The 22,840-nt window shown below is 32.5% G+C and overlaps 1 protein-coding gene across 2 annotated transcripts in view; it reads right to left on the bottom strand.

The window, feature by feature from the left end:
• The window catches only part of MS3_00002365 (uncharacterized protein), an 88,536-nt gene that overhangs the window by 63,139 nt on the left and 2,557 nt on the right, over nt 1-22,840 (bottom strand). Inside the window, exons 2-4 of one of the 2 annotated variants that reach the window (XM_051209932.1) lie at nt 16,496-16,582; nt 9,618-9,932; nt 214-411 (exon numbers count right to left, since the gene is read on the bottom strand). In XM_051209932.1, the coding sequence (XP_051075419.1) occupies nt 214-411; nt 9,618-9,932; nt 16,496-16,514 (532 nt within the window). In that variant the 5' untranslated portion in view covers nt 16,515-16,582. Of the gene's footprint in view, nt 1-213; nt 412-9,617; nt 9,933-12,127; nt 12,292-16,495; nt 16,583-22,840 lie in introns of those variants that run through there. The other variant, XM_051209933.1, reaches the window with a different exon arrangement.

Raw genomic sequence — 22,840 nt, 5'->3', positions numbered from 1 at the left:
TAACACTTATCAGCTTATTTTTATTTGTAATCATATCGTTTAAAAAACTCAAATGCAGCTATACTTTTAAAAATCTGTGGGATAATATTTGATGCTTTAAAGATGCTTACACTCTTTATTATAAACTTTTTCAACTATGAATACTTCTTTGGTCAGATCTGATGTTTACAAAACACTGAATCAAATAATTTGAAAAGAGTGTTTTTTAATTACCTGCCCAATACTGATCGAATTCAGCCGCATCAGATATATGACCTTTAACTTCTGGATGCCAACGTTCAGCAAACAAAATAGCACGTAAAACATCATATTGTTCATTTCCTTGAATACAGTTTTGTGATAAAGCATATTTTGCCACTTCATCAAGGGCTTGACCAAGTGTAAGTGCATCAGTTTGTATAATTTTCAAATCTATTTTAAATGAAAATTAAGGGAAAAAATGAAGTTTATAATGAAGTAGTGCAAACTTTAAATGAACTTGCCAATGACAATTTATAACCCTCCCACAAAATCATCCATACATTTAGAAGAATCGGTTAAAAAGATAACTATTTATTTTACTTACACCTGTTACCTCTCGTGGAGGAGCATAGGCTGCACACAAGGATTCTTCATCCAACTCTGTCTTGGGCTCTCTTTTCCAGTTGTTATTCCTTTTTTATGTCTGCTTCCAATTACCGATGAAACGTGTTCCTTGTTCTTTCTCTTCTCCTTTTCCTTTCATAATCCCAAGTTGGTGCTTGCCTCGTGATGCAGTTTGGTGATTTCCACAATTTATGTAATTTCTTAACTTCCTCTTCAGCTAGAAAGTGGCTTGTTCTGTGCCACAGCAGGCTGTTGCTAATGATATTTATTTTAGTCATCCCTATATGTTAACTACCACAAGTGAGAATGCACTCATTTTGTTTCTAAAACTTTAATGAGCAATTTATGATATCCCTAAGGAAGCTGAGGTTTAATAAAGTTAATCTGTACCATCGACAACCGTCTTATCAAATTCAATTGATATTGTCCCTTGTTAGGGTAAATTGACCATACGATCCAAATATATGAAATTACAATCATGATAAATTAACTTTTATTAGATAACAATAGTAACAGCAATAACAATCCCATTATTATCTGTTTAATACAATATTGAATTCTGAGGACTTGATATTTCGATATGTTCATTTTTGTAGACGTCACTATATATATATATATATATATATATATATATATATATATATGGAATCTTCAAACGATGATGTGTTATGTTCCCAAGGGCAAGAATTACTGTAGAACGTTTGTGATTTTTCTCGTGCATTAGTTTTAATGAATCTCCTTCTCGTTCTGCCGGGAGTTAAATAAGAAAAAAGATGTGGACAGAGTTGCTCATTTGTGTTCGAAAAAATAAGAATCCTGAGTTTTTTCTAAGATTTTCAAATGTCTGTTCCCGACCACATTTATTATGATGTAAAAATACTCACTGCTTACTACTAATTACCAATAATGCTCTACGCAACACAGCATACTTCTTCAAAATTTCTAGGAAAGATATCACGGAGCTGTACAGATAACAAATTGTGAACAATAATTAACAAGTGTTGAGTTAAACACTTTCCCTGTTGCATACTAAATCGAAAACTTTCATATTAACGATACTTAGGGAGATAAAAGTGGTTAGATGAAAATTAACACTAATATAAATGACATTTACACAAACCTCAACAATACATTTTCATATGATTTGAATAGAGGATTAAAGTGTTTACGTCTTATACTAAGGTTTAGAATTTGAAAGAATTTAGTATCAGATCAGTAAAAATAAACCGTCGTTCAATGCGATCAAGGAACTCGTTCATTTTAAAAAAATTTGAATAGTCTAGCATAAATTTTCAATTTCACAAATATAGTGGTATATACATGTGTGAAAAGTACTTTGACAATAATCATAATATCGATATTACTTTCACATAGAAAATTTGTTTTAATTAAATTTTCATTTTCACTAAACATCAACCAACAGTCACAATTGATTGATCACTTGATGGTGATCAATGTCATGTGTGCCAAGTCTTTAATAGTGCAGATCGAATGCTATCGATCGAGTTGCAATGTGGCCACTAGTCTAGGCGACTCGACATCTCGTGCACTATGGTGAAATTAGATGGTGGTTGGAGGTGTTCGACAGGACACACTGGACCTGGGTTTCATGCTACTTGGCACTTGTCAGCAAGGTGTGCCTGTAAACTTGAGGGTTCGAATCCGTCAGGGAACACCAGTTCCCTCAAGATTACAGGTACACCTTGCTGACGAGTGCCAAGTAGCACGAAACCCGGGTCCAGGGTTTCCTGTTGACTACCTCCAACCACCATCTAATATCAACCAACAGTTTTTCTAAAGGACCGAAATATTCAACAAATGTAAGGATAACAATTGAGACATAGATCAAAAAAGATTGTTTTAGTTATCATATTTGTTACCATATTTATTAGATGGTGTATTCTCTTAGTTAGATTTTATCTTCCATTACATGAGAAACAGACATAAATTATCAGATTTAATTACGGTATTTTAACTATGTTTGTGATTAATATTAACCATTAATTCATCCAGAAACATATGGATAAGTAGTTTGTAAAATAAAAAGGACATAGGAACTTTATGCACCCAAGTATTCCGATTTTTAATAGTACTGTAATTAAAATCAATTCGTAATAAAAAATACCCTATACAAAATACAAAGTGGTGCATGGAGGACAGCTGATAGACGCTTTCCAAAGTGAGGACTGAAGTCAAACAAGGCTGCTTACTCTCCCCATTTCTCTTTCATCTCGTGTTGACTGGGTCATGAAGGCCTCGACATCTGAGGGGAAACACGGAATACAGGGGATAGCTCGGAATCAATTAGAAGTGAGCTTTTAAATTTTTTCAGAACTGGTTTAATCCATATTCAGTTGAACAGGTTTTTAACAACAATTATGTTATTATTGTCCTCATATTAATAGTGACTATCCTGTTCACTGACTCGATTCATAACCTTATGACTGTTAATAATTTTTGTGATTGGTTGATAGACTAGGTGTTATAAGCCTTTAATAAACTGAATACAAAGTTTCAAGGAATTTTCAGGTCTTCTCTGTGTCACCACTTTTCAATATTTCAACATTTTCGAAGCCGAACTTGTTTTTTGAACAACAAGACTATTTAGTAAGTTTCTCCTTAGAACATTCACTTATAACTTTCATCTTACTTTTGCAATTATGGAATAACATTGGATTTTGGATTAAAAACAATAAAATCTCAACAAGAAAGAGATTTTTTAAATTGCTTCATAAACAGTATAAGATCTGTTTCCGTTAATAAGATTAAGAATCTCATCCATACGAGGTCATTGAATAAATTACAGGCTCTTTTCACTCAATAAGCCAATGAATACTCCTTTAAAGCTTTAAACGACAGATATGGAGTTCAGCTATCATTGTTAACATCAAAGATAGTTCAATGTTGCATCCATCTGACGAATCGTACACAAGGCGAAAGTTGAAACTCAAATTTTACTGGTGCTTACTCAATAGTTTCTGTCACCGTTTTAAATAAAAAAATATGTGATAAAAATTTAGTTTAGCCTAGTACCATATTTTATTATCCATCAAATGCAAACTGCATACAACTAGCTTCTAATATAATTAATGGTTCAGTGGTTGAAACACTTAAATTTCAATGATCAAGTCTAAAAATCCATCCCATCTCATTCAAATTCAGTTAAGTAAATTATTTTATTAGGTTTCACAAAAAAACTATATGACTAAACATGAATATTTTGAATGAATTAATATCTTTTGTTTTAAATTAAAGATAAAATATCCATAAAGTGAATAAAATCATATTAATATTCTAATAAAATGAAATTGTCCTTAATGAATTTACAATTGCATAAATCAACATGAACAAACTATTAATCTAAAACTGATTACATAGAAACTGATTGTAAATGATGAATAATGATGATGATGATGATGACATAATAAGAAATTCATACACTTTAATATCTATTTATCTATGATAACGTTCCACTTAATCAACTATTCATTGTATTTTTAAAAAAACAAAAGAGCATTGAGCATAAATAACCAAGTGGAACGATTGAAAAATAAAACTGTATAAATTATTTTCTTTCTTTTAATTCACATCATCATGTCTTTATTTATATATATATATATATATATATATATATATATATAAATTCGTTTTTGTTTTTTTCTTTATTAACTAAACAAACTACTAATGATACAATAATCATGTTAATTTGTGTCACAGTTGGCCTAGTTCATAAAACTATCATAAATTAAACAGGTATGATCTATTCAATACAATAATAGCAATTTATAACGAATATAATTTCAATTATATATGGATTAAATAAGGTTTTCAGAAGGATAATTTATTCATTAGTATGACCATAAAAATCAGTGGATTAGGAAATAAATATTGGCATCGAATAAATCTATTTGGAATAGTAGATAAATATCAAATTTTAAATCAGTAACTACTGTTAATGGGACCCCAGTAACTAAATTAACTGCTAAATTATCGTAATCAGTTTTACTAACCGATTTATTTTTCTTCAATTTCACATACACGACAAAATTCATTTGAATTTACAATTAACCGATAGAATTGGTCATTTATCAATCAGTACATTGCAATAAAGAATGTGATTTATTCATAATGTAATCACTGAAGTCCTTTTGAATTGAATTGAATACATAATACTCTTTTTGTGATATCTAGAAATTTTAATCATGCACCAATCAATGTTAGACAACCATTGAAAATTTGAGAGCACTGAATAGTCAATTCATTCTAATATAGAACCTTCCAGAAGTGCTCATTTAAGATCTCGAATGCGAGAATCGAACCCATGGACTTTGGTCCCGCGCGCCATTGCTTAACCTCTAGACCACTGACATCCAACGGTGTCAGTGTCTAATTTCAATCAATACACAACATTGCACGACCATCTTCCATTGTTTTTTGTGTGTGTCTGCCTCACACGGTTGTACTCCACTGATCACGGCTTCTCACTAAAACTCCAGGAATGTTCTCTCCAAGCTACTCACTAGTGAATATATTATGAAATATACAAAGAATTTGAGATTATTTTTTTCATTCAAATAACGTTTAAGAGCTTTTTACGTGCATAATAACGATAATCAATTAGAAGGATATATATTATAATAAGGAGTTAGTTATTTCTACAAAATATTGGGGCTAATTCAATCTATAAATTGGTAATCCCATCATTACCAATGACGTTTTTGTTCATTCATTGTATAATTAAAAGCATAATATAAATATGTTTAGTCAAATGTCTGAAAATATTGTTTCCTTATATTTTAGTTTTTCAGATCAGAAATTCCGGTGTTATTTGCTCTTAGTTCAAATAAGTGGCACTGAAATGCCAACTAATGCATTAAAAATATTTTTCATGATCATCACTACACTACTTTGTCAAATACTAAATAAATTAATGTACTAAGCAAAATCCAGATGACCGTAGCTATAAAAATCTATAAAACGTAAACATTATCCAGGATATCTTAGTAACCTTAACAAATATTGGCTAATGAAGATTTTTAAAATTCGATATGTGTAGATGGAATATCATGTTAATATGACATTTTAGTAACAGGAAAAGAAAAAGTTTATCGTACGTGAACTTCAAAGTTCCATAAGAGACCACTGTCATTTCACTGCCATTTCTTTAAAGTGCAATAAATACGAAACCACCACTTAATATGAATTACCTAATAAAACTTGATAACACAAAACTCAATATTTCTATGGTGAATAAATTCATACATATGGTTCTGATTTTTAGTGGTATCAAGTCCTACAAATAATAAAGCATGATATCAGAACATCATACAAAAATTAGTTTTAAACTATATCTGAACAAAAACATGTTTAATTTTAGATAAAATGAAATTACTGTCAGTCTAATAGAACAACAAAACCACCAAGTCGGAACTCACTAACCCTTATTTCCAACTTACAATAGTTATCGATGCATCAAAACTACCATCTTATGTCAGTAGATTAGTATATAATTTCAGCGAACAAGTAATAATTCACGAATTAGATTTTCAGTGATTTCATTAAAGACATTGAATATTATTATTCAGTGTTATTAATAACCTTCCATATTAATTTCCACTTAATAGTAAAGAAATATCGAAATTCACATTCACATAATAGTACACTGGGATCGAACAAAAACTCTGTTGTTATTAGTCTCTCAAAAACACTATTAATTTTCACACTTAGAAAATCTACAATAACACTACGTTATCGATTGATATGAATTATTTATTTCTGATAAATTATTCATATTAAGACTAACAAATCTCAATAATATTCATTCCAATGTTTTGTACAAACATTCTGTTATCTTCGACAAAATCAAATCAATATTATCAAGTGACTACTTAAGAAAAACATCTAGAAAAAAGAAAAACAGAGAGAGTCATCTGACAGAATATTACTCTAGAAATGTTTTTTTTCTATGTGTAATGGAATGAGTCAAAAATCAATTAAACTAATTAATTCACAAGATGTCAAAGACACTTAAATAATAAAATGTTACTCATTATAAACATTTTTTTAAAAAAAAGACAACTATATCATACAGCAAACATTAAATTGAGTGTTATTTTTATCATTGAAATCACTGTTACGTAGTTTGTTTTTTTTTTCTTCTCCTTCACATGAACAAATCTTCATGATTGATAACAACTATACAACTCAAGAAAAATATATACGTATCGATTGTTAGTTTATGCAACAACAACAACAAAAGAACAATATATTCTTGGAGTAAATTAAACTTATCAGCTATATATTTCTAACTTCTTTTTATATATCACCATATAGTATAAAATAATGAATCAAGGAAGGATCAGAAAAAAATTAAGATCAAGGTTTTTAAGCAAAGATGGATAGTGGCTAGCAGTGGAATCCGGGAAGCGCGTTTCGTCCTATTTGGGACTCATCAACTGGATGTACTTGCATCTCAGAGTTGATGGTCACTCTGGGACCTGAACCCAATACCGTTTGCTTCAAACGCCATCGCGTTATTCTCTTAGCTACTGAGTTCTGATAGCCACCTGCTTGTACAATGAAGTGAAGCTTAAATTCACTTGGTGTTGTTTTACTTGAGACTGATCAATTGCAGTCCTAAATAACAATGGGAAGATACACCAAGTGAATTTAAGATCACGGTTGATTTAAATATAAAATCAAAAAAAGATCATTTATTAGATGTATATAAAACCTAGTTGAAATAGTATTAAATATAGTATGAAAGTAGATTAACTAAATATTAAGACTATTTCTTATAAAATATAACTACAAATACCTATTTCATATATCAGAACATTAAAAGAATGTTAAATAAATTGAATGCTTATTATATTGTGTGCCAATGATAGAGAAAACAAACAGTTAAATTTTTATTAATTAAACCATTGATTTCAACCAATTTAACAAGCTGTCCACAAATGTTAATCTGTTCATAATTCATACTTTTCAGAAGAGAAATGTAAAATCTAGACTGCTTATATAAAATAGAAAACTAATTATTATAGTAGCTCGTTTAACTATATATGCTGAAAAACTTTGTAGAACATTATCATAGCTTAATTATCACGCAATGGTTAAGCACTTGTCGACGATAATTATCTACAAAATTTATAAGAAATTTATAAAATTACATTATTTAGACTGTACTTGATAACAAAACTCTTCTAGCTAAAATATTCCGTTTAGAATCAAGAGTTTATTTCACAACAATCATATATATATATATATATATATATATATATATATATATATATATTGATATGTAGTAAGCCCATTCAACTACTGTATTATTTATCCGCTCACTGTAATTTAGGCACTTAATTGACTATGTAAATTTCTGTGTGAGTCTGATTGAGCACATGTCAATTTTTAATCTATTCTCCCATTGGTTGTAACACACAGACAATCAGTAATTTATCCATACTTGATTTACACTCATTAAATATACATGGATTGTTAACACTCACACACACTCTTGGTTCCCCTGTGTGCATGCTTCCTATACGATTGCGGATTTTACCAATCTTTAACAATAAACCATCTCTATAACTGATGTTCGGGCTTTTGAATAATCTCGAGTAAATCCATAATTCTACTAGGAGATTCAGCCTGCATTAAATACTCAGTTAACGGGATACTATATATATATATATATATATATATATATATATATATATATATATAGATTAATTCAACTACTTCCATTGAGTATGATTAGTAGAAATCTAAAAGTGGTAATTATGATAAAACTCACAAGCTTACTAAATTTCACACTTATTCTATATAATGGAACTGAATAAAACTTAATGTATAGATATTTTTGCGGTTATGTAAATAGTTTAGATGTCTTTAATGGTTAAATAAAATAAAATAAATATCTGTTCCAAATAGTTATCATTCAAAAAAATTAATCTGATCATTTCAATGAGAAATCAACCATTGTGTGGATTATTAAAAAAATTAAATTAATATATTTGTATCAGAAAGGGTTTTGTGGAGATTTGAATAATTTAAATAATTGAGATTATAAATCAGTTCAAGCTAGACAATCACGGAAAACCTCCAAGCACTGGACGACCGTTTCGTCCTAGTATGGGACTGCTCCGCAGTGCATATCCCCGATCCCGCCCCCGCGAGATTCGAACTGAGGACCTATCAGTCTCGCGCGTGAGCGCCTAACCACTAGACCACTGAGCCGGCATCTAATGGTGTTAATGTCTAACTTCAACTAATCCATGAAATTGAGTGACACATCCACCATTGTCATCAGTGAGTTACTATCTCACAACAGACCCGGTTGAACTCTGCTGGACATTGCTTCTCAATAGAATTCCAGGAAATACCTCTTGGAGACCGTCACCAGTGAGCATACGTTGACTAATACCAGGAGGGAGGTTTGTGGACATCAAACTAATTTTAATAGTTGAGATCATGATGCCGGCTCAGTGGTCTATTGGTTAAACGCTCACGCGCGAGACTGATAGGTCCTCAGTTCGAACCTCGCGGGGGGCGGGATCGGGGATGTGCACTGCTGAGCAGTCCTATGCTGGGACGAAACGGTCGTCCAGTGCTTCGAGGTTTTCCATGATTGTCTAGCTTGAATTGATTCATGATCTCAACTATTAAAATTAATGTATTTGTATTGTCTGAATAACTTTAAAATTTTCTTACATCGGAATATAACGAGTATATTATTTAATTTATTGAAATAATCTAAATGTATCCTGTCTACTTAATAGAAGAATATCTTGATGAAAAAGAATAATATAAATAAACTGTAATAATCACATATGATTATTAACCTATTTCCTTCACTTATAGGGAAAAGAAGTTAATGATTTTGATCTAAACACATTTGGAATGAAAGTTTCATATTCCACAGAACTCATGAAATGTAATTTTTGTATTAATTTTATTAGATAATGTTTTTCCTGTCATTGAGGAACATACAATAAAGAATATGACAAAAAAGTTAACATTTAATTTCTTACTCTGTTGTAATTTATCCCTGAAGCTATTTATACAAGAAAACTTCATAGGTGGTACATGAGCTTCTGTAAAACGTTGTTCCACTTCATTAAAATTTTCTTCAAAATTCACCCATCTTGCTGTTTCTAACCAAAGAACTCGAAAATGAGCTGCAACTGGCATTTTAAAAATAGATTCATTGAACTGCAATCCACCATCCACCCTTGGTACCAATTCTTGAAGTTCAATAAACATTTGTGTTGGATAAGACCCAGTATGAAAACTGAGCTTGTATCCTTCTCTGTTGTCGGAACCTCCACTGTGCTCTTCCTCAACAACTATAATATAACAAAAGATAATTATGCTTAAGCAAATTATTATAAAAATGAAATATATTTCAACAATTTATTTCAGATAACTATTCAATAACATGTAAAAACATCCAGTTATCAAATCGTGAAAGAATAGTATTTCAACGTTCCTCTAATTCAGTATTTCGCATAAAATAGATTAATTCACTCTTTATTTCAGACTACATAAAAAAACTATCTATAATACTTTTCATAATTCAGTAAACGGATATCTAGTTGATGAATATACATTCCATATTCTACATAATGATGTGTAAATTAATAACTAAACTGAACCTCAGTAGTTTAAATCATGAGTCAATTGAAGCTAAACCACCATGGAAAAGCTGGAAGCACTGGACTGACTGAATTCAAGAGGCATTTCCATGAGTTTTAGTGAGGAGCCGTGACCAGTAGAGTTCCACCAGTTCTGTTGTGAGATGTCAACTCACTGAAGACAATGGTGTACGGTGGCGCAATTTCGTGGATTAGTTGAAGTTAGATATTAACACTATTGAATATCGGCCAGCTCAGTAGTCTAATAGTTAAGCGCTCACGCGCGAGACTGATAGATCCTCAGTTCGAATCGGGATCGTGGATATGCACTGCTGAGCAGTCCCATACTAGGATGAAACAGCCGTCCTGTGCCTCGAAGTTTTCCATGATTATCTAGCTTGAATTGACTCATGATCTCAACTATTTAAATGACTAAAATCTCCACAAAACCCCTACTGATAAACGGAACTTGTTTAGAACCAAAAAAAAGATTTCCAGTTAATATTTAACTTGTTGAATCTTATCAAAAGCCTAGAATAAACCATAAAATATTCTTTATTATATAATGAAAAGATCTCAAATTAAATTAATTAATTATAGAAATAAAAAAATATTTCAAATATGATAGTGATTATTTGTTTTAGGTAGATTAGTAAAACTATTAATTGTCATGAACTTGTATTAAAAAAAAGAAGAAGAAAACAATCCAAATTGAGAAAAGGATAAAATTAAAGTACAAAAAAAGGATCATTTCATTTTAATTCATTTTATGCTTATTTAAGCTTATCTTTCTAAATTTCTTATTATTTATTTTTTATTATTTTTTTTATTTTGCTATTTATAATATACAATAATCAAAGAATATGGAATATATTTTTTAGTGTACTTTTATTTAATGTAGGTAATCTAATAAGTAATAATAAATCACATCCTGATTAATAGGAAATGGGTTTTCTTTTTTCAAACTAATTGTTTTATTATATAATTTCTTATGTAATTTTGTTATTAACTAATTATTGTTTTTTTTTCTTTTGTGTTTGTGTGTGTGTGAATTGTAGATTGGATTGTAATGTTTTGTATAAGATGTATCATACTATACATTCATTTCTTATGCGTTAGATAGAATAATGAACTATAGATAAGTACGCACAAGGAGTTTATTTTTTTTAACATTGTACTCTTTTCTTTGATATCCATTCTGATGACAAAATTACTAAAATAATAGCTTTTGATTATATTCAATTGGCATTGAATAACTTGATATCAGATTGGATTCCAGACTCCTATATTTCTATTTGACGGGTCAAATATGGGAGATTTAGCCTGATAAATAAATATGTATTTAGTTAATATATCTTTTTTAATTTCTTTTTTCATTAAAATGTTTTGTCAGAAATGTTGCTAATCAACGTATAAATCATTCTAAGCACCCTATAGGTTATAAAGCACTTACTATAAACACCCACTGATCACAAATCGTATTTACATTAGATATGTAAAATCAGTTAATTTATAAAAAAAAAAGCGTTCATTTTCGAATAAAATTGGCTGTTTGCAAGTTCTTTAATGTACATTCTTGTTTTAATTTATATATATATACTTTAAAATGTCCAAGTAAGATGATCTATAGTCACTCAGTTCTTCAGTTAAGTTTTATAATAAAAAGAGCAGTAATTTTTCCGTGTTAATATTACCACAGAATAACTAATAACTTTAGTGTGCCATAGTGTTAATCTACTACCACTAATAATAATAACGATCGGTACCATATTCTAAAGGATAAATTTTTAAATATTTGTAGTAAAGTAATCAACTTTCTATCTAATGAAAAACCTAAATCAATATGTCACAGGTCTACATATATGTACACAAATATACACATAATACAACATAATTAACACAATTACCATATAGAATATTATCCCTTTGCATTAACTACACTATGGTTTAATTCTTGTTAATTGATGATGTAGAGTTTTATGCTTCATAAAGTAATGGATATATATAGTCCTTCATCTATTGACAAGGAATGATTTGTTTTAGTACAGAGCCATTCCTCACTGATTCAATCGTAATATTGACTGCAAACAGCCTTAATGTACATGATACACACATAAACATACAGACAAACATACTCATTATGTATTATCTTGTGATTATGAAAACAGTAATAACGATAGGCTCCTCTAATAAATTATTATATGTCTAGTGTTTACAGTTAAGGCTAAAATAAAGGGGTGGGAAACCAGTACAAGTATACATTTTCGAAAAAGTATGTAATTGATATGTCTGCGCCACAACTATCACTACCAATCTCACAACGACTGAGAAGAATAAATGAACGATTTGTTTCATTAATTTGTCTGAATCCTGACAGCTGATTCATTCATTTACATGATAATAAACATACTGTTTTTGAGAAGTTAAGATAAATCAGCAAACAGAAGAAACACTTCAATTCAACGATAATAATCATAATTTTAAACACAACAAAATATTCTTTATTATATCTCCGACCATTCCTTATCCTGTAAAGGATGCCTCTAAATTTTATCTCTAAAATCGACTTAGTTTGTAAGTGCAAAGATACTTAAACAATAATTCCATTAATTACCGTGTTCGAAATAGACTATCACCTTATTCCTGTAACTTGTTTTCACATGATATTTTGTTTTTACACATTAAACATTGTAACTATGACTATGATTGCATATGGTTCAATGATGAATACTCAGGAAAATCGAATCGCTAACAGAAAACCGTTCAAATAAACACATTTCAAAAGATAAAACAATCGGCTAAAGAAACTTTTACTTTTCAGTAAACAACAACACACTTGTTTAAAAGTAACTTATTTTTGGTTAATGATTTTTTATTTATTAAAAGAATGATTATTTCCAGTTTATGGTTGTCGAGATTGTTGAATTTTTATTGATATTACGAACCTATTAATGTCAGACCACCACTGAAAACCTGGACGGTCGTTTCGTCCCATTATGGGACTCTTCGGCAGTGTGTATCAGTCCATGATCCCGATAAGAACTAAACAACCTCATTGACCCTATACTAATAATCATCATAAGCTCACTGGTGACTAACATTGAGAAGTAATTTTCGGAGTTCTACTGAGTAGATGTGACAAGTGGAGTAAAAGAATCTAGAGCAGTAACCATCAAAAAATTAGGAATCACAATTCATTACGCATTTCAAAACAAAAACCATATTGCTCATAAAAATACTAACGTAGAAAGAACAGAATGATGAATTCTCCAAAAGATCATATCTTCACATTGGAGACAGAAGATCGAGAAACATGAGCTCCAGAAATCATCATCTTGTCTTCAGTAAAAAAGTTAAATTTCCATATACAAAGAATCTTGAAATGTGAGCAAGACATCACAAACTTTAAAAGGCCCAAGCGACAACAAATGTTCCTCCAACAAAACTTCTATAGGAAACACTATAATGTTTCCTCCTGAATTACAAGCTTTCAACTTTTCTATGAGAAACCTAGTACTATCATATTTTGTCAAATTAAGAAACAAGATAGTTACACCACCGTCAGATTGACTAAGAACAATAATGTTTTTGTTCTTAAAAGGAAGGAAAACTCCATTATGTCAACTAGAAAGGGATCCCCTACAGAAAACAATTAGTTTTTTAGCTTTAAGTAACTTTCAAAAGGTGTTAAAATATAAATTCTTCCTTTACACATTGCTACAGTAGATGGAAAACAGGTGCCAGGTCCATTATCTATTTATTTTCATCAATATAAATGTTTATGATGTGAGGAATAATTCTAATCATTGACACTGGAGACTGTCAACTCAAATTCCCTTAGGTTAAAGATATTAGGAGGATCAGTCACAAGACGAATATTTTTATTTAGCATTATCCGAAATAAAATCAGAGAAATATATTAATATTCCGATGTTCTGAAGTAATTAATTCTTACCAAGTCGTTTATCTAACGTTTTCAACCAATGAAGAAAAATTACAAAATATTATATTATTGAATAACTTCATCAAACGTTTGAGATCTGCCCAAGAAAATGAAGATTCCTATTAGAAATAAGGACATTGGTTCAACAGATAATTTTCGATACTGAATGCTTGGCCAACATTTCTAACCGACCCTATTTATAACAACCACATGATATCCATATTTTTACCAAATATACGAACGACTGTTATCATTTGTCATGCAAATAGGTTACGGAATATTTGTATTTAAAGAAAACGACATGTGATTAAAAGTACTGAACGGTTAATACTTTCGCATTTATAGTTAAAGAAACGAGCGATTGAAGTTGAGGGATGCTCTACCTCTTAATGTATTTGAAAATACATACAATGCTTAGAAGTCACTTCATATTATCCCTCAAAGTAACTTTGATGTTTTGGTTGGAAAATTAACCGTAAAATGAGAATGCAATGTGGCGGAAGAAAATACAGATTTTCGACTAAAAAAATGTATAACAACGGTCGACCGTGACAATTTCGAATTAATTAATGTTTGAGAAGTTCCAAAGCTTTGAATGAATCATAGTGAGAATATCTCGCTTTCATTTATATCGCACATAAGGCTTACAATTAGTTGACAGTAAAAACAGTCTTAAATCATAGTTCATATAACATCCCTTCATTCGAAATCTTTGAGTCAATTACACTGACTATTACCCAACTTACTTTAATTTATAATTTTGTATGAATGAAATCACGATTTGATTTAAGTAAAGCATGTGATAATAAAAATGTGACAGGCGAGAAAGTTTTTCAAAGTAATCAAGTAAACACAGGTTATTTAGTTCAAGGGTTAAATTACTATGTTAAGCGATATCAAATCACTAAATTAAATGAAGTAGTCAAAGTTAGTGAGTGTAATTTGAACGAAAACAAAAAAGAATAAGATTAGCATGATAAGATAAAACGAGATTTTAAAGACCATTTTGTACTGTGTTCTCTTGGTGCACTTTAGATGAAGCAAATCACATGTCTAAAAGTTGAAAATGATTTTAAGTAGTTTCAAAGCAAATTACGTTTGTTCCACCAAGTTTTTAAGATCACTCAGTTAGTCGCAACGTAGAAAATGGTATATTTGTACATAGATTCAAGTTGCCAAACGCCGTTAGTACTGAGAGAGTAAGTTGTCAGGTCAAATCCTAGAATAGTAGAGACAGTAACGGTATCAGTTGTAATAGAAAAGATTAGACATCGAAGATACGATTCGAGAAGAAATTAGTGAAATAATAAAATAAAACAGTCATGAGGAATTTCGAATCTCGGAATTTGGAGGAATACAAAAGACGGATGCACCAGAGCCATTCCAAACGATCTTAAGCCATGTTTCTAACCCCTGGTTGTGATAATCATGGGGACCCTAATTAGGTCAAAAAAGTCAAGAACGCTGATAATACAAATAAGAACATTCCATTACTTAACATTTATTATGTTTTTTCTACCCCATTTATTGTTTGTAATGATCAAGATGAACTACATTCAGTTGATTTAAAATTACGGAGAAATGACATATATACAATAACTAGATATGACTTTATTTAGTGATTTTTTTAACTTTTCAAATTAATGTTTCGTACGGTTTAGTAAAATGAAACATGAATCCTAAGGAACTTTAGAAGATTAAAGAGAACTGTTCAACACCAACGATATATATATATATATATATATATATATATATATATATACCGACTATTAAAGTAACAAACGAAATCATGAAATTCTATTTTCAGTGCTACAAAACGATTAGAATTAAATTCAAACAATTTAAAAGACTAGATACCAGCTGAAATCTCTGAATGTTAGACGCTCATAGAACTGAGCTGAAGGTTCCGAATTTCATCACCGGTGGAGTCTTTGTACTGGTTCACTAATAAGGTGTAAACTATAAAATTCAATAATCTTCACAGACCTCTCATAGCAGTAGTTAAAATCAATTTATTACTTCTAGTTATATATAAAGTTTAAAAATAGTTCCGCAATTATGTAGACCTCATTTCATATAAAGATTATTTTTTTGATCAAATAATACTTAACTTATCATTCATTTAATAATTATGTTAGCATTTGTGTATGTATGAAATTTATTGAGTTTCTCTTTCTCTCCTATTAATTATACAATACAGCTACCTATCAATTGTCGCCATGAAAAGAAAAAAAAATCAACATTGCAGTAAATAAGAAAAATTAACTAACTAAGTAACTAACTAACAGAATATCACAATTAAAGTGATGGGTATTAACAACAGCTGACCTACCATATAAATCTTTGTTCATTGAGCTCCAAAATTTATCTGGAACACAGATCAAATTAGATAATACTTTTACAAGTTTGTTTTTAAATTCTAAAAACAAACAAAAAAAGTAATTATATAAGAAATTTCGAAATCACTATTCTTTACTATTGGTCAATTAGAAACATCAATGATGTGTGAAGAGAGAAAGAGAAACAAACATATTTCTATAACACACAAACAAATATTTATGAGTTCCAATGTGATAAATCAAGGTTTTTATTGTTTATTTTTTATGAATGTATTCCATTTGTTCAGGGTGTAATGCATTGTTGAAATCTACCGAGTCAAGTTAAAATTAATCTTATTATTTCATTAATCAAGAGAGATGGTCCAATGACACACAAAATATGGCACTAACCTAAGTAGCCATTCATTGTAAAAAGTTGAACAAAAAAAGGTTTTATGGAAATGTACGAACGTTTTTCAGATTTATCCAAACTTCAACTGAACAGATATGTTTAGTTTAGCACAGTATAACCCTCAATATAAATCTGGATTAGCTATCAACAACGTAAAACTTAATAGAAACACGCTATAGCTCATGTTAAGATAAAGCACAACATACCAGACAGAAGTTAACAGTATAGGAATCAGGGAAGTCAAAACAATAAGACTTATGACTGCGAAAATTCAAATATTAAGTATGCACTTTAAAAAGATGGGATTATATTGGAAAATATTAGTATTAAACAATAATAGGACCCGAGACTTCGAGGAATGTGAAGAACAAGCATATTTGCATATAATTAAAAAATTTAAAGCTATGTCATCTATTGTTTTAATCCTGGAGCCAGTAAATAAATAAACTGTTGTTGAACCTTGGTTTAACCCACTATGAAGTTTTTCGACCAATTCTAATGACAACTATCACTGTGTAAAGATAAAGTAGTCGAGAATGCGTAACAGACATTCCAACAGTGCTGTTTGTTTAGTCTCAGCACTGTAAATTCCATAATTCAGCCATGAGCATGTAGGGTTTCAAAGACAGCTTTGATCAGTCTATTTGTATTCCGCTCACATTCAATACTCTTATAACACTACATAGCGCTGTAAAGCAAAGCTCTGGGCACTATAATCGCCCTATGATAAATAACAGGATACCTCTCGTAACACGCATATGGTTAGAGCTAACAAAAACCAAACAGGTGTTTTCTATCCTTGATGAGATTTTGTTATTCACTGGCCTACTAGAGCGGCTGATGCCGACGAAATGAATAGAGTTGCAAACGCGACGATATATTTTACTTCTCATGGTTAAAATAGAAGGCGCCGAGGCTAGTCATTACGCAGTAGTTTACATTTAGAAGGGAAGAAATACATCTTAAATTCTAATGCGGTCTAACTCAGGGTGTTAGGCGAACTCAACATCTCATGTCAAATGGGTTATCTAGAATAATAAAATTGTATCTCGGCTTGAGATGAATTTTTACACTTATAAATGAGTGATATTTAGGATGTTTCCTCAAGCTAGTACAAAACATTCAATGTTCATAACTAGGAGAAATGAATATTATTATGAAATACAAACTAGAATCGTCTATGTTTATTTCTCTAATTACAGTGGCCTAACGAATTTTCATACAGGAAACGAATTTATCTGGATTGCAAGAAGTTGTTTCAGTTAACTGAAGCCACCAACAGTAAGAAACGTAGTTTCAGTGTGATCATTTGTGAGGTTATTAGCACGCCAATTAGTAGCCTTCAGAATGAACTCCAATGTTGCACCAAGGATTCTGAGCGATCATTTTGATTGATATATTGCCCCACGAATAATAATCAGACGTTTCTATTTTGTTTGTCTAATGGTTGTCTATCTTTTTAACAAAGTGGAAATTATTAGTGAACTCCAACCTTTGAAGAATCACATGTCACCAATCCCAAATAGTCGGTCCAAATCCTCTTCAAAGTGTGGAAGTGAACTTCAGACCAGAGCGCTGACTCAATCGTTTGAAAAACCTTCAAAAAAGTGCACTTCATCATCCTGGAACTAAGCAGTCGGTATTTTTTTATTTTGAGAAGAGCCTACAAAACTTTCTTGACAATTATCAGTGTAAAAATATGCTGCCTTCTCGTTCAAAAGTACTGAACTCTACTGAAGTAAGCCTGTGAAAGATGAGATATACGGGTTGTTGAAGAGAGACATCTCAACCGGTGTTTATGAAACCTTCCATTTGCAGGGTGTTTGGCAACAAGATTTTCTGAGGTACTCCTACCAAACATCTGGTGTAAATTGTAGTCAATGTTTATTATGCATTTAACACCTTTTTCTGTTTCTTGGGGATTTCGTCCATAAGGACTTTATCGTTTACACTATTCAAATTGGTAATTGTGTTTTGAATTATCTATTTTCAAATGCATTCTCTCACTCAAGAATATATCTGCACTCTTCCTATGGAAAAACTATAAGAAGTAGCCATTTTTTTCATGTGTCTGAGTGGCTGTCTACGTTCTGCTAGTGACGTAGTAGATAAAGTCAGTTTATGTTTAATTAGATATCACAGGTGCTAATGACGATTGAGAGCATCATTAGTGCTTCAAAAGGTAAAATTTACAACTCTTTGATGAGAGCCATGCTAGTCTTTGGTTCCAGACTCAGGCCACTTTCGGCTGAACATTTTATATTACCATTTCTGCTGATCACGTATATCCCCAATGGATAGATTGATGGATCACTTCTGGCAGCATTATTATTTTTGTAAGGTCGGAGCCCGAAAATGTGTGTCTGAACAAAGTGAGGAAACTCCTTTCATCAGTATTCTAAATCATCTTTTTAGGTAACATAGATGAGTTTTGAAAATTCCAGTTTATCTGCCTTCGTACTTCAGATAATTTTTTGATGCTTAAACAAATTGGTAAAAGGGAATGGTTTGTCAGTTCAATCAGAGAATCCATGGTTTATAAGACCGTTGCATGAGACATATTTTTTGGTTCGTTAATACTCTTGTCATGAGCTTTCAGTCAGTTATTCAACTACAACGTAGGACCAGGCACATATATGCATCGATCCAAGTTACCATACCTAATTAACATACCAAGATGAACACCGAATTCATAGTAGTTACTTCAATGGTAGTAATATGTGAAAGAAAGATTACATATAAGGATATAATAAAGGAAGAAAGAATTAGTTCGTAGAAAAAACAGGCCAATTTTAATCTTACGGTTTAAGGGCAGACAAAGAGTGCATGCACCAACGCCATTGTGATCGATTCTGAGACATGTCGCCCACAGTTTCCAACCACTGGTAACAATAGTCGCGCGGACCCCAACCAAGTAGTCTGCATCTGCAAGCATGGCTCAGACCAGACGTTAGTGACTTCAAGCACTGATGCCACATTGTGGTTTGGCCGCCTCTAACTACCTTCCAACCGTCTCCAACACTAGTCAGCATTACGCGTCGTAGTGATCGGTGTTCAGGCATACACAACACGTGGCCCAACCACCTCAGTTGATGGAGATTCACAACCTCATCAACTGATCTACCATCATATTTTTCTGGTCCACCACACATCTAACTTCACTACTACTTACCCACTGATACCGAAAGATGAGAGCAATATTTATAAGGCATCTGTGATCAAATACTAGTAACTTACGAATATCTTCAACCCTTAATGGCCACGTTTCACAGCCATAAAGTAGAACAGAATGAACTGACGCACAGTGTAATCGTCCTTCAATTGACAGACGGATATATCACCCTCGTTATAGGTGACGTAGGTTAGCAAAAGATTAACGAGCTTTCTGAATCCGTGCTGAGATTTCGTCAGACACCAACCCATTAGTGCTGATCAGACTCCCAAGTTTAGTGAGGTTGTCGACGTGTTCGACTACTCCGCTCTCTATCCTTAATTCAGGTGTTGACGCAGGCCAGTCCTGAAGCAACAACTTGCATTTAGAGGAGGAGGAGCGCATCACAAACATTCTGACATTGTTGCCCAGTGCTACCAAAAGACTGCATTTTATCAGCGTCTTCACTAGGCAGGACTATATCGTCTGCGTATTCTAATTCGATAAGTAAATCTCCTGGTAAGAGATCAATTCCTGGAAATTTAGACGACGAGATCGTCATCTCCAGCAGTAGGTTTATAATGAAATTAAACAGAAATAGTGGACAGCCTTGTCTGACTCCACTCAAAGCTGTAAAAGCAGATGACAGTTCGCCATATGCTCTGATTCGACTGGTAGTGCTCGAGTAAAGAGCCTTCACAAGGTTTATGTACTTCTGAGGTGCGCCTTTCAATGGCAGACACTGACCCAGAATCCCTCAGTCTACAGAATCAAATGTTGATTTTAAGTCAAAGGAGACCACCATTGTCGGACGCCGATAAGCATGCCTATGTTCTAAAATATGACGAATGGTGAATATGTGGTCGATGCATCAACGACCAGGTTGTAGCCAGCCTGATTTTCTCGTGTTTGCAGTTCACGAGCCATTGTTAGGCGCCTGATAATTATTAAGGCTAGTATTTTAAATGCTATATTAGTCAAACTAATCCCTTTGGTCATTACAGGATGATTTTGACTCCTTCGTATATATTGGGACAATCAGTGATTGTGACCAGTCAGATGGGATTACGTCCAATCCCCAGATTTTAGCTAAAATATTAGTCAGATTTAATCGCTAGAACTGGATCACCATCCATCTGGACCAGCTGCTCTTCCTTGTTTCAGATTAGCTATAGCTTTTTGAACTTCAGTTAGAGTTTTTGGGGGGGGCTACTTCACTGTTCCATTCAAGCTGTCTGAGAATGATGGGTAGTTGTGGAGTAGCTGAAGGCCATCTGAACTGCTTCTTAAGTTGTTCCGCTCATCGTTCTAAGCGTCCTGGTTGAAAGCAGGTAAGAGTGTCGTCTTTTCTGTGATCGTCTCACTTGCACATGACTTCTTGATCGCAGTTTCTTTTATTGGTCTGAAAAGCTGTCTCGTCATACCTGCAGCCGCTGCTTTCTCCATCTCCTTTGCTTTTGTTGCTCACCACTGCTCATAGTCGTTCCTTAGACTTTTGGTCAACCTAGATCTGATGTGTTTTTGTTCTTCATTGTGTTTGGAGTCAGACAGGATGATTTTACGGGGATCTATCAGTGAAATAGACTTAGAAGAAATTCATTGGTTTTTTGACCTTTTGGTTCAAATCACTAAAAGATGTCACCGCTGCTTCCACAGTTGTTTGTGTGTCATTCCAAGCAACATCTGATTCAGCTTCGTTTTCAGAACTGCCTTAGTGCGACCTCGGCTGTTCCTGGAATCTACTTTTGGATCCTCTTCACTCAGTTCAATTTTAATAGGTCTTCTTAATGTAGTTTTTCTGCGTCCAGTGGGGCGCAAGCAAATGCGTACTCGTAATAGAGCATGATCAGAGTTTAGACATGTATTCCAGAACGATTAGCAGTCTACTATCGAGCCTCTTCGATGACAACTGATGGCAATTTGGTCTATTTGAGTCCATCATTGGTTTGGTGCAGGCGGTTGCCATGTTAAACGATGTCTCACCTTATGATTAAAGTTAGTGCTTGCTAAAAATAAACGATTGTCTGAGCACAGTTGCAGCAGAATAACACCATTACCTGTTCGCTGACCCGAAATATCAAAACACCCACCTAAATGTTTTTCTGTTTGGTTTGAGCCACCTACTTGGGTATTAAAGTCACCTGCTACGAGTACCATGTCTGGGCGTTTAGTGTTTTGAAGAAGTTCAGAAAGCTTGTTATAAAAGTCATCTTTCACTCCATCTGGGCTGCAGTCAGTCGGAAAGTAGCCAGAAACGACGAAAACGCAACAACCGGTGTTCCTATCCTTCCGAGTTCTTATGGAGCCGTTTAGTCAAACAGCACATAGACGACCGTTAACAGGAATCCATTTTAATAGTGCTTGTTCTGCCCTTATACTTAATGCTATTGCTACACCCTCGGGTCTACGAGAACTAGACGTAAAGCCTCCAGATAAACGAAGGGCTTCCCATTTTGGCAAGATGAGGCCAAGTGAATGACCACACTAGGATACTGTACGCGTGTTTTGAAGACACAGCATGCATCAATGGCACGAGATTCTAGGGGGCCTGCTAGCCAATTTGACACAGGGTGCGTACGCTGAAGGCCCCAATGTGTAGGTTGGAGCGAGGTTTCAGTTGACCTGTGACGGTGTTTCGCGTACTAGAATCTTTAACTATGGTAACATTTGAGGGGGAAGCCAAAAGAGGAAGTTTAGAGTTGAAAGTCGATGTAGGAAGAATAAAAGGAATTGAAGAGTGAGATTGATTATGAATACAATGATCTTGGGTGCTGTTAAAGGTATGAGGGCGGTTAT

This window comes from Schistosoma haematobium, chromosome 1 (assembly GCF_000699445.3).
Source record: "Schistosoma haematobium chromosome 1, whole genome shotgun sequence".
NCBI classification, from domain to species: Eukaryota; Metazoa; Platyhelminthes; class Trematoda; order Strigeidida; family Schistosomatidae; genus Schistosoma; species Schistosoma haematobium.
This window is presented reverse-complemented; position numbering and strand designations above follow the sequence as displayed.